Consider the following 13,191-nt stretch of genomic DNA (forward strand, 5'->3'; position numbering starts at 1 on the left):
TACTGTGGTTATGTATTTAAATTGACATGGATAACTTGACAGTAACTGAGTAGTTCTATGTTGTACATCCAAATTAAGTCAATGGAAAAATCCTGTTGAAGATGCTTTAAACCTCAGTCAGAGTCTGCGATTTCATAATCCTAATTCTAGATGCTCACTCTTCAAGAACAGCTAGGTTTAAAATTCTAGATTGAAAGGGTTTAAAATTTTTTATTTTTTAATTCTCAATATGTTTAAGGTACTACTCTATTGTCTTGTGTCCCTTTTGTTACTGATACGATGTCTACTGTAAGTCTGATTGTTATTTGAAAGATAATCAGCTCTTATGATTTTTCTTTTATCCTTAATATGCTATAGTTGTAATAGTTCTACTTGTTGTGTTTAGTTGCTATGCTAAGTAAGTAGTGTCTGGCTCTTTTTGATCCTATGGACTGTAGCCCTCTGTCCATGCAATTTCCCAGGTGAGAGTACTAGAGTGGGTTGCCATTTCCTGCTCCACAGGATTTTTTTCGACCCAGGAATCAAACCTGTGTCTCCTGCTTGGCAAGAGGATCTTTACCACTGAGCTGCCTGGAAAGCACAATGGTTTCACTACCCTGAGTTCATTTTTTATCCTGCTTGTTTCTCAGTGCATGCTTTAATCCAGAGATCCTTGTCTACTTTCAATTCCAGAAAATTCTCACTTTTTAAAATTTTATTTTTAAAAACTAGGTATAATTGACATATAAAGTTTTTTTTTTTAAGTTTTTGCTTCAGTCATTCCCTCTATTCTTTACCTTCAGAATTCCTTTTTGATGTATGTTTTTACTAATTCTGCTTGTGACTACGTCCAGTTGAAGTTTAATTTCATCTATTGAATTTTATATTTGTGTAACTATTTTTGATTAATTTCTGTTTTGTTCAGTAATGTATTAAAACTGTTCTATAAAATTCTGGGGTTGGCTTTCCTAGGAACTCAGACGGTAAAGAATCCAGCTGTGATGCAGGAGACCTGGCTTCAATCCCTGGGTTGGGAAGATTCCCCTGGAGAAGGAAATGGCAACCCACTTCAGTATTGCCTGGAGAATCCCATGGACAGAGGCGCCTGGCAGGCTACAGTCCATGGGGTCACAAAGAGTTGGACACGACTGAGCAACTAACACACATAAAATTCTGGAGTGGATTTCAATTCTGATTTTTAATTTGGGGGGCAGAGTTTAAATGTTGGTTAGAATGTTTGTTTTTCATGTTTGTTAGAATTTGGATTTCTAGGCTCATTTGATTGAGAGGGTTATTCTTTTCAGTTTAGCACATCTCTCTCTGTCCAAGCTTTCCCTCTCCCTGTCTATGGGTTTTCCAGTTGCATTGTCCAAAAATCAGGGCTATTGGTGATGTTTTAGGGTTCTTGTTATGCAGTGATTTGAGGATATCACCATTCTAGTCACCAACAGTGGGAAGTCAACAGCTCTGTCTTCTGCTTTTTCATTTATTAAGCTGAAATCCAATAGAAATGATATTTTGAATATTTTTCAGGGAGGGCAGACCTCGTATCTTGCCTAGAGAATCCCATGGACAGAGGAGCCTTGCAGGTATAGCCTATACAGTTCATAGGGTTGCAAAGAGTGGGACATGACTGACATGACTTAGCATGCACAGACCGTCCTCAAGCAGTGAGTTTGTCCTGTCCATCCCTTTGTCTCATGAGGAACACTTTGAGTTCCTCTTACACATAGATCGTGCCTCACTGCCTGCTTCTGGATCTGTAGCCCAACAGGCGCCTGTCTAGCTACACTGCTATGTTTCAGATACTCGGATCTGCTGAGATGTTTCTCTTGTTTTTGAGGTCCTATTTTTTTCCCTTTATGTTTTTAAATGTTACTGATTGCTGTGTGTAGTAGAGAGGTGTCCAAGCATGAACTTACTGCCTACTTTTAACCCCAGAATTGGAATTATATTATTACTTATGACTCAATCTATTCAGCTTTGTAGCTACAGTTAGTCAATAAAGTATTAATATTAACCTACCTTAACACTAGGGTCAAATAAAAATCACATAAAACTCATTGAAATGCCAAGTTTCGACACTTTCTCTAAAAGAAAAATTTGTGCACCTTTGCAGGTAAGTTTAATCTAGTGCTCTCAGTGCTAGGCATGGGGTAAAAGTGGTCAATCTTTTTTTTAAGTGGGGAAAAACAGATACTTTTAAAGGAATACTTTTAAAGGAAAAGAAATCAAGATATAACACACATAAAAATTAAAGATGGACGTGGACTTGCCCTTGTAAAGTTCTGTAGTAAGGGAGACAAGAATTGTTTATGCACATCATTTAGCAAGGAATCATACCACTGAGAAGCACTAGGAAATTTAATAACTATGGAAATGTCATAGAGAAATAGTTCCCCAGAAATAAGCATGTAATAGGAAATCTTGATCCTTTAAATTCTTACCTCACTTCATCAGCATCATACATCAACACATCTATCTAAATCAAAATATTAACTTGGTTTCTATATGCTATCACAAGTGAAAAAAAACCTGTTTACCCTGGAATTGTATTTGTTTATTTTGCCACAAAGCATGCGAGACCTTAGTTCCCCAGCCAGCAACTGAACCCACACCCCCTGAAGTGGAAGTGGAGTGTTAACCACTAGACTGCCAGGGAAGTCCCCAAATTGTAATTGATCATGACTTATCAGAACTTTATCAAGTTCTGCACATTTATTACTAGGAATTAATTATTTCAATTGTAGAATTTTTTTTTCAATTGTAGAATTTTTAAAGGCACAGTCTGGGCCTCAGAGATGTAGATCTGTACAGATACGCAAGGAAACCTTTTCTAATGCTTTAAAATTACTAACTAGGGCATGTCCCTGGAGATTCAGCTATCATCCAAACAAAGAGGAAATGTTCAATTTCAGTGTTTATACTTGAGCTCCTTTTTTGCTGAATCCAAAAATAGATTGCCATTTGTTTTTACACTTTTTTTTTCAAAATCCTTTTCTGTCTGGGACAGGGTCAAGTGACTAAACAGTTAAAAATAGTATTTTATTACCTTCTATCTAGTCAGGGTTTCACAGGCTTCCTGACTTGGAGCAAGCTCATGTAGCAGGCTTCATAGAAGGGGACATTGCAGGGGACACACTTGGCTGCTTCACCTTCTGCAGCCTCAGAAGTGATCTGACCATGGCATCCTCTCAAGAGCTGACAAGGATTCAGTTCACTCATTTACTCATTCACTTAGTAATTACTGCACACCAGGGCTGCATTAAAACTTTTGTGGGCTGTAGGTACTTTGCTTTTGTGGGCTCCTTCCTCTATAAAAGCACACTTAAAATTATACTTCATGACTGTGTCAGTATGATAATGACTACCATCCAGGCTGGATTCATCATTATATATAAATTATCGCTGCGTTTTCCTTCTCATTTAAAACAAATTCAAACTAAACGAACTTATTTAGAAAACAAACAAACAAACTTATGGTTACCAAAGAGGAAAAGGCAGGGGAAAGGTAAATTGGAAGTAATGGAGTTAATAGATGCATACTTTCATATATAAAGTTGATAAACAGCCAAGATTTACTGTATAGCACAGGGAACTGTTTGGTATCTTATAACAAACTATAATGGAAAAGAAGAATTTTAAAAAGAATATAGGGAAGTATACATGTATATGTGTGTACATACCAAATAAGCCTAAGTAGTTTTATATCTTTATTTAAATCATTGAAAATGTCAAGTTTTGACACTTCCTCTAAAAGAAAAATTTGTGCAACTATTCAGGTAAACTTAATCTAGTGCTCTCAATGCTAGGCATGGGATAGAGTGGTCAAAATTTTTTTAAATGGCAGAAAAATTAAAGATTTTTAAAGGAAAAGAAAGCAAAAAATAACATACACAAAAATTTAAAAAATGGAGATGGACTTGCCCTTGTAAAGCTCTGATACTGGGGGAAGTTTTTCTTGAGATGTGCCAGAGCCCTTTTGCCTTGCCCTGCTCAATTGCTTCAGTTGTGTCTGACTCTTTGTGACCCCAGGGACTGTACCCTGCCAAGCTCCTCTGTCCATAAAAATTTTCCAGGCAACGGGAGAGGGTTGCCATTTCCTACTCCTGAGGATCTTCCCCACCCAGGGAGCAAACCTGCTTGTCTCCTGTATTGGAATGCAGATTCTTTACCACCGCACCACCTGGGAAGCCCATCATATATACATACATATGGTGGCTCAGATGGTAAAGAATCCGCCCGCAATGCGGGAGACCCAGGTTCAATCCCTGGGTAGGGAGGATCCCCTGAAGAAGGACATGGTACCTACTCTAGCATTCTTGCCTGGAGAATAGCATGGACAGAGATGCCTGGCAGGCTACACAGTCCATGGGCTTGCAGAGTTGGAAAGGACTGAAGGACTAACACTTTCACATGTATATACCAATCACTTCGCTGTACACTGGAAACTAACACAATCCTATAAATCAACTTTGCTTTAATAAAAAATTGAAATTAAAATATCTTCTTGGGCCCCTATTGTATGTTGTCAACATGGCCTAATGGATAAGGCACCCCTGTTGAGGGCCCACACTGTTCTAACAACTGCCGCCCTAGACAAGAACACAGTGATTGTCTTCATGGAGTTTATGTTTTACGAAGTGGGAAGCAGATAATAAAAGTACATTCAACTTGAGAGTCAGTAATAACTGTTAAGGACAAAGGGCAGATAAGGAGAACAAAGACTGTTGAGCCGAGGCGACAACATAGAGTGAACAGGGAAGGCTTCACTGGGAAGGTCTTCATCAAACAGGCATGCATTTGGTAGAAGCACTGCTGAAGATGAGGAATCAGCATCAAGAACAAATCCCAGCCGCAACACTCCATAAAGCGTCGCTCTCGAAGTTACGTATTCCCGACGCCTCTAAGCGAGCCCGAAGAAGGTCACTGGAAACCAGTGCCTGACAGTGCAGGCTCCATTTTGCTTCCTGGCATCAGGTAGGAGGAGTCTATTCCTCGCTCACACGTTTCCAGTGGGTCAGACTGGATGCCGGGTTACTTCACCTCCGAGTGAACGGCAACGCGGCCGGGTGGCGGGGGAGGAGCATTGAGGACCAGCCAAGGTGGGAGGAATTAGAGCGGCCAAGGCTGCCCTCACTCAAGATGGCGGCTCAAGGCTCGCGCTTGGTCCCGACAGGCGGCGCGCGTGTTTACGCTACATATGCGGCCCTGCGCTCTGGGGGGCGGGTCCACAGAGGTAGGGGCACGCGCGGCCTGCGGCCCAGTCTGAAGTCTTGGGCGCCCCGGTTGCCGCTCACGTCATCGTCACCACTCCTCGACAGTGGAGGGGAAGATGGAGCCGGTCACCGTCGCTACCGACAGCGGGGACCGGCCGGGGGCCCCGGCTGGCTTAGGCCTGTCGGCTTCCCAGCGTCGGGCGGAGCTGCGGCGGAGAAAGCTGCTCATGAACTCGGAACAGCGCATCAACCGAATTATGGGCTTTCACAGGCCCGGGAGCGGCGCGGGTGAGAGCCTTCGTTCCCCATAGTCTCCTGCCCATCCCTTTTGAGTCTTGGGGATCATTCTCCCTTTCCCTCCTCCACCCCTTGACTTTTCTGACCAAGCCCTGCTCTCTGACCTCTCCTCGGGCCCGCCCCTTTGATGAGTTCCCAGGTTCTCACTTCACCGCAGGACGTTTCTCGTCTCTCTCCTCAGTTTTCCGCCGCAAACGGCAATGCTCTCGATCCTGAGACCCACTGCCGTGGTACCCTCTGCTCACTAACCCTGAGGCGGCCCCAACCCCCCCCTCGTCACCCCCTCGCCTCTCTTATAGGGCGCACATTTTATTCCCAGACTGCTCTACCCACGGTGCCCGTCAGGAAGATTGCCTGCCTTTCTTTCCCTTGTAAATGCTTTCCCTTCTAGTGCCTTCCCTAGCGTCTGCCTTCTTTTTGCTCTGTCGGCCCCTATGAGCTTGTCTTTACTGAGCAGCCCCTGTAGTTCGTCCGAAGTGAATCACGGACCCATATCCTGGTGTCTGTGTGCGGTGCCCTCAGCACTGTCATCTGCAGGTGAAAAAAAATTGAAGCGACCATTCTTTAGAGACCCAACAAGGGAAACATGCCCATCTGAGGCCTTATCTGGTAATGTGCAGAGATTGATATGAATGATGTCAGAAACTGCCTTCAACACTGAAAGGAGTTCCTCATTTCTCCCCCAATGACATGTACGATGGGTTTCTTAAAAAATTTTATTTTCCTGTGAGTATTTACTGTACTCTTAAATTTCCATTTAGTGTTGCCTCTAATATTTGGCCTTAAGTCACTGGCTGCAAGTTCCTTAGATCCTTGTGACTTTTGGTCTGTGGGGCTTTAGATATATAACTCTGAATTTTTAGACAGCTCACAGATTTGCCACTGAAAACTGCTAAGAGAGCTAAGAGCCATATTTCAAATTCTAGAACAATTGTTAGGAGACACATTTTCTCCTTTAATGGTTAATAGCAGAATATTCTTTCCTAAAGCATTTTCTTTGTTCTTTTGCTGTGAGATTTTTATTTTATCTGTCATTAAATGTTCCCCCGCCCTCTGTTTTGTTTTAAACCAGAACAGCATCCTAAAACTGCTGAAGTACCTTCTAATGTCTCCTAGATTACAGTAGAAGGGTTACGCAAACCGGTAGCAGTAGGATATGCCACACCCTATGCTGATCGGATTCTGGATTCAGAAATGTAACATTAAAAATAGTGGTTTTAGAAAATCTCCGTTCCTAACTCTTTCCCAACTTGTCTATTAGCTTTATCTTCTGTCCCCAAAGTTTGGGTTATATCCTCTGAAAGAATACTCTTTTTGACATTATGTGTGTGTAGAGGAAGGAATTTGTTTCTTTATGAAGGATCAGTATTAACTCAGAGGCTGCCAAATTTTAGCTCTAGTGGCATATTTTTAAACATTAATAAGAAAGATGTTGGCCAGTATGTAATACTTAAGGCTTCTAAATTTCTTTTCTCAGAAGAAGAAAGTCAAACAAAATCAAAACAGCAGGACAGTGATAAACTGAACTCCCTCACCATTCCTTCGGTTTCAAAGCGAGTAGTGCTGGGTGATTCAGTCAGTGCAGGAACGACTGACCAGAGTGGAATGGCCGAGGTAAAGGGGACTCAGCTGGGAGACCCACTGGACTCTTTCATTAAACCTTCTGAGTGCAGTAATGATATAAGCCTTGAGCTCCGGCAGCGGAACAGAGGGGACCTGACAACCGACTCTGTCCAGAGGGGTTCTCGCCACGGCCTGGAACAGTACCTCTCCAGATTTGAAGAAGCAATGAAGCTAAGGAAACAGCTGATTAGTGAAAAGCCCAGTCAAGAAGATGGAAATACAACAGAGGAATTTGACTCTTTTCGAATATTTAGATTGGTGGGCTGCGCTCTTCTTGCCTTTGGAGTGAGAGCCTTTGTTTGCAAATATTTGGTAAGAAACAGTGGAAAATGAAAATTGGTTATAGTAATGAGTGCTTTTAATCTATAAGATTCATTTCTAATATTAATGTAATATTTGTGGTCCATGTTACTGTTTGGAGATGTGTTATAAACTGCTGTTTGCCCTAGGTACAGAATGAAGTGTTTCAGTTAAATACAGAGCCTGATAACAATGCCAAAATCTTTTTTTTTTTTTGCCAAAATCTTTTTATATGCTAAGTACCACTCTAAGTGCTTTACATATATTAATTCGTTTAACCTCATCCTTATGAGCCAGGTATCATTTGAATCTGTTTTGTAGATGAGGGAATGAAGACGCAGGTGAAATCATTTGTACAGGGTCACATTACTAAGTGACAACTGGGATTAAACCCAGGCAGTTTCATTCCAAAACCAAAGGGTAAATTACCTACATATCCTATATATTAATTACCACTTTTCAGATAACTTGAAATACTAAAATGCAGTTTTGGTTCTGAACGTGATGTACTTTTTTTAGAGTTCAGAGGCATTCAGCATTTTATAATGTTGTACTGTTACCATAATAGCAGTCCATCACGTACCCTTACATGCCAGTGGCTGTTCAGAGAAAGGTAGCATGTGTTTTATACTGTTTTACAGTATGTGAAGAAAAGAAAAGCGCAACTCGTAGTTCAGCGTCTTGCTCTTTGAGGTGTTTCCATTCAGTAGACATTTTAAGAATACCTACCAAGTATCAGGCACATAAGTAAATTTTCAGATAATTAAGATTAATGTTATTAAGCAAAAAAGCTTTTAAAAGTCTCTCTTTATGCCAGGTTTTTCTTAAAGAGAATTCTGTTGAGCAGATTTTATTTTTTTCTGATGATAAATTGTCGTTGTAGCTTTCAGTATTTAGTGAGATGTATAGCTGCTTTTTTTCCCTTTTATCTAAAGGCCTCTGCACTTCCATGTTTTTAAAATTATGTCCTATTTTTGTGCCTCATTTTGTTTGAAGTTTTTTGGGTTTCTGGGCTTTTTTCTTGCTGTCGGATTTTCAGCTGTTAATCACTGCTCTTACTATTCTTCCATTTAGTAATGCTTGCTCCTTTACTCCCTTCATGATATTTTATTTTAGAAATAAATGTAACTGAAGTATTATTTAGATATTTTCTGTTTTATTGTGTGAGAAGCGAGATAACCAAGCTATTTTATCTATAATAAAAACACCTCATTATGTGAGGGCCAGAGATGAGTTCATTTCTTGCCCGAAAGTGTGACTGAGGTATGTATGGCATCTGTTTTGAGTACTAAGCCTTTTTGATGTACTTTCAAATTGTCAGTTAATTACCTCTAGATGAGAGGAATGTTTCTGCATGATGTATTATACATCAGTGGCCACCTAACACTTTAAATTACTTAAAAGGTCAATTTTTGAGAGAGAAGACATTTTGGGGAATATCAAAAGAGTATCCTCCCTCATAAAATATGACTTTAGAAACATGCTTTATGTTAAGGAAAGCAAATCTCTGTATTAGTCACCCTTTTGCAGAAACAGGACTGCTTTCAGCCACTAAAATTAAATTTTTATTATGGTTTTTTCTCTCGGAATTTTATCACTGCTGTTAGTCTGATGTATTGCAATTTGAATGGTTGTGTTGGCAGTGTGTAATGATATATCTTCTGTCTCCACAGTCCATATTCGCTCCCTTTCTTACGTTACAACTCGCATACATGGGACTGTACAAATATTTTCCCAAGGTAAATTCATTTTTTTCTCTAAATTGGGTGATATAGACGGACTGGGGGAAAAGCCTCATTACAGAGTTTGAGTAGTACTTGTCTAAGAAAGTGTTTAACTTAATTACTTAGTAAATTTAGTAATACATTTTGTTTCCAATAGCGAAAGTTAATTTAAAAATGGCTTCAGTTATCTTTAGTTAGTGTGTCTTTACTGAGCACTTAATAACAGTGCACTTTATCTTTAATGCCAAGGGTCTGATAACTTGCAAAAAACACTTGGCCATACTTAGAGAGCGGAATTATGAGGAGTGTCAGTGTTGACCTGGTCTACTTGACTATAGTTATACTATGGGACTTGGCTTGCCAGTATAGAAGATAAGCTTATTTGAGTAATTGTGTTTTGTGTGAGATTTTTGCTAAAAAATGGCTATTTGACTGTTTGCTTAGTCATTTGCAATGCACTGATGGACCTCATGTGTGTGTTTAATAGATCTGAAACATATTTTTGAGGGGTCATATAGTCACATACTCAAAGTAAGAGTAAAGAAGGATAAGTAATTTCATTTTTTAATTGAAATGTTTTTATGATATAAATATATATATTTATTGATCCTCTCCAAGAATGTAATTTTAATTAAAACATTTATTTAAATGTTTGCCCTTGAAACATTGATTTTAGTTTTCCAGTAGCACAAGTTTGGAAGCAACCTAAATGTCTACTAATAAGTGACTAGTTTAAAAAAATTATGGTGTATCCATTCAGAATGATAAAGGTCTCCATGTGCTGATAATGGTAGCTTGTCAAGAAATACTAAGATAAAAATACAGACTAGCGTCTATAATATACTCCTTTTTTTTGTAAAAAGGAGGAAAATTACATGTATTTGATTTTGCTTGTATATGTGTAAAAAAACTCTGGAAGAATATTACATGAAATTATTAACAGTGGTTATTTATGGTAGAGTATGTATCGGTTACTAGGTAAATGGGCGAGTGAAAAGGAAAATTACTGTACAATTTTCTTTTTACAAAACATTTTGCTGTAACAGGTTTCAACAGAAAAATCGAAAGAATTATGCCGTTAACACCCGTTTAGTTACCACCTAGATTCTGTAATGAAAATTTCATTATATTTATCATATATTTACTCAGTTTTCTATACATCTTCAATGCATCACTTTTTTAAAATGCATCTTTCTTTTTTTGGTGCATTATAAAGTATGTTGTACATGAAGACATCAGCATATTTTTCCGCTACACATTTCAGCTTACATATCAACGAAAATTCAGTGTTTCTTTATGGTTCTTTTTCTTTATTTTGAGGTAAAATTTTCATACATTGAAATGCTTAAGTCTTTATTACACCTTTAATGAGTTTTGACAACCTGTGAAACCCAAATCCTTTTCAAGGTTTAGAACATTACTGTCAGGAAGTTCCACCATGCTCTTTTCCAGGCAGTCCCAACCACTGCACCATGAATGTCTGATTTTCTTTTTCCTACCATAGATTAATTTTAGCTGTTTTAGCACTTAATATAAATGGGATTGTTCCAGTACATACTTCTTCATGTAAGGCTTCTTTCATTCTACATTGTATTTTTGAGATTCATCCATATTGTTGAGTACATCAGTAGAATCATTGTCTTTTTTTTTCCTGAGCAATATTCCATTGACTGAATATATCCACTTATTTATATAATTTTCCATTGATGGGCATGACTAAAGCCACTAAGAACTTTCCTGAATGAGTTTTTTGTGGACATAAGTTTTGATTTCCAGTTGAAAACTACAGCTTTTTATATTAAAAAATTTTTTGAACCGTGTGATTGGATTTGGTGATACCAAATCATTAAATTAAATGAAAATTCAGCCTTGAATCTCTTAAGGAATGAGACTAGAAAATTATACTAGGAAATAAATGTTTAATGAATAAATGTTTGTATCTTACTGCATGGGGCTTTCCTGATGACTCAAGTGGTAAAGAATCTGCCTGCAATGCAGGAGACACAGGAGATGCAGGTTCAATCCCTGGTTTGGAAAGATCCCTGGAGAAGGAAATGGCAGCCCACTCCAGTATTCTTGCCTGGAAAGTCCCATAGACAGAGGACCCTGATGGGCTATAGTCCATAGGGTCACAGAGTTAGATATAACTAAGCTTGTGCACACGCACACACACACATCCTATTACATATGAAATCAAACATGAATTCTTTGCATGGCAGTTAGGGTTGACTCTACAGAATGTTCCTTTGATTCTGTTACAAATTATTGACTGTCCTCCAGAACATCTATCACTTTTCTGACTTTTGTTGTTATGAGACTTAACCTTACAATAGGATTTATCCACTCACTTCTGCTCATCTAAATCTTGCTCATTCTCAAATGCCTGTTTGTTTGTTTGTTTGTTTTTGTCTTCTTTAATTTGAAGGCCTGCTTTTTAATTCTACTTCCTCCTGAAATCCTTCTCTATGCTTTATTTGAACATAAAATACTGGATTAATTTCTGTCTCCTTTGAGCCACTATAGCACACATTATCCATGTCATTCATTTAGCAAATATTTATGTCCTGTCTGGGAATGCTTTCCTGTTTTTGTCTTAAACTTTTATATGTATCTTAAATGATTATTTATATCCTAACCGCCAAGATAGGACTTATTTTTTTAAACTTTTGATAGCAAGAATAGTGTCTTTTCCTTACTGCCAAGCAGTTTGTTCCTTTACATATTATATGCTCAGTAAATGTTTGTTAATATATTGTTGATGTCTTAAAACTTCATTAACAGTTTTGAAATCAATTAGGCAAAAATAACAGCACTGATGTTTTTTATAGAGCTTAAGTAGTCTTCTGAAAGCTGTAATATTTATTTAAGTCTTTCTCTATGCAGAGTGAAAAGAAGATAAAGACAACAGTACTAACAGCTGCACTTCTATTATCTGGAATTCCTGCTGAAGTGATAAATCGATCAATGGATACTTACAGCAAAATGGGCGAAGTTTTCACAGATCTCTGTGTCTACTTTTTTACTTTTATCTTTTGTCATGAACTACTTGATTATTGGGGCTCTGAGGTACCATGACGCCTGCAGAACTCAGGAAGAAAAGCTTATAAAAAATAATTTCTATATTGCAGTGTCTTATTTAAAGGAAGAATATTGGTTTACACCTTCATGTGATTCTTTTACTTTTTCAGTTTGTGAAACCACTTGATTAGGAATGGAATGACTGGTTACCTGACTAGAAAGGATTGAGTTTGTATTAATACTGATGCGATGATTAGAATGCCAGTGTCAGTAATTGATTTTTCTTGTTTGATTAGAATTCCTAGTCTACACTTTTTCCTAACCTCTCGGATTTGTGATTTATCTTTTGGGAGCTGAGCTTGTGCTTAAGAGGGCAGATGAATGTGGTCTCAGCCGGTCCCAAGAACTGCATCTTGTATTTGTATTGTTCTGTCCTAAGAAATGGAGCCATCTTAAAAATAAAATGGAAGAACTCAAATTGTCTGTTAAATTTGCACATTTTAACTTATAAGGGCTGCATAAGGTAACCACGTTGAGTCAGTATTTTCATTTTTATTCCAGCACAAATATTTAATGGAGGTAATGATTAAGATTCATACATGTGAAATTAATAGGTATTTGTGAAATCTTTCTGAAAATTTTTATTAGCAAAGTTAAAAATTGGAAATTTTTACTTTTGAGTTTTTGATTTTCAGAAGTATTTTTTTTTAACCAGTAGAATAGAATGATTAGATATAAAAATGGGCTTTGAAAAATTGACTGAGGAATGCAACCCAATAGGAATACCTCCTTTTTTAACTAACTTAACACTGTCATATTTGGAAGGTCTGTCTTAAGAGTATAAAGCATAAGTGTAATGTCATTTGGTATTACATTTCCCTAGTTTTTTGTATGGTCTGTTTGATTATTTCTTTGATATTAAAAACACACATGCCTTTTTTTTTTTATTAATTACAAGGTCTTTTTATTTTGAACCACAATAATGGATAATAAGTATAGCACTGTAAGTCTATTCCTCTGACTCAGAGTAA

General features: G+C 38.0%; 1 protein-coding gene across 1 annotated transcript; it reads left to right on the forward strand.

The window, feature by feature from the left end:
* Positions 1-5,104: 5,104 nt before the first annotated feature.
* CAMLG (calcium modulating ligand) lies at positions 5,105-12,638 on the forward strand. The gene is made up of 4 exons (XM_043912804.1): positions 5,105-5,486; positions 6,973-7,430; positions 9,092-9,157; positions 12,026-12,638. Exons 1-4 carry the CDS (start codon positions 5,315-5,317, stop codon positions 12,215-12,217), a joined length of 888 nt encoding a protein of 295 aa, XP_043768739.1. The 5' UTR covers positions 5,105-5,314; the 3' UTR covers positions 12,218-12,638.
* The last annotated feature ends 553 nt before the right edge of the window (positions 12,639-13,191 follow it).

The sequence above is a fragment of the Cervus elaphus genome, chromosome 9, assembly GCF_910594005.1.
Source record: "Cervus elaphus chromosome 9, mCerEla1.1, whole genome shotgun sequence".
Taxonomy (NCBI): domain Eukaryota; kingdom Metazoa; phylum Chordata; class Mammalia; order Artiodactyla; family Cervidae; genus Cervus; species Cervus elaphus.

What these genes read in the sequence shown, in the direction of transcription:
- CAMLG (XM_043912804.1), top strand. Translation starts at nt 5,315, where the DNA reads ATGGAGCCGGTCACCGTCGCTACCGACAGCGGGGACCGGCCGGGGGCC. An exon ending in CAGGCCCGGGAGCGGCGCGG is followed by an intron (nt 5,487 to 6,972) that starts GTGAGAGCCTTC and finishes TTCTTTTCTCAG; the next exon opens with AAGAAGAAAGTCAAACAAAA. An exon ending in CCTTTGTTTGCAAATATTTG is followed by an intron (nt 7,431 to 9,091) that starts GTAAGAAACAGT and finishes CTGTCTCCACAG; the next exon opens with TCCATATTCGCTCCCTTTCT.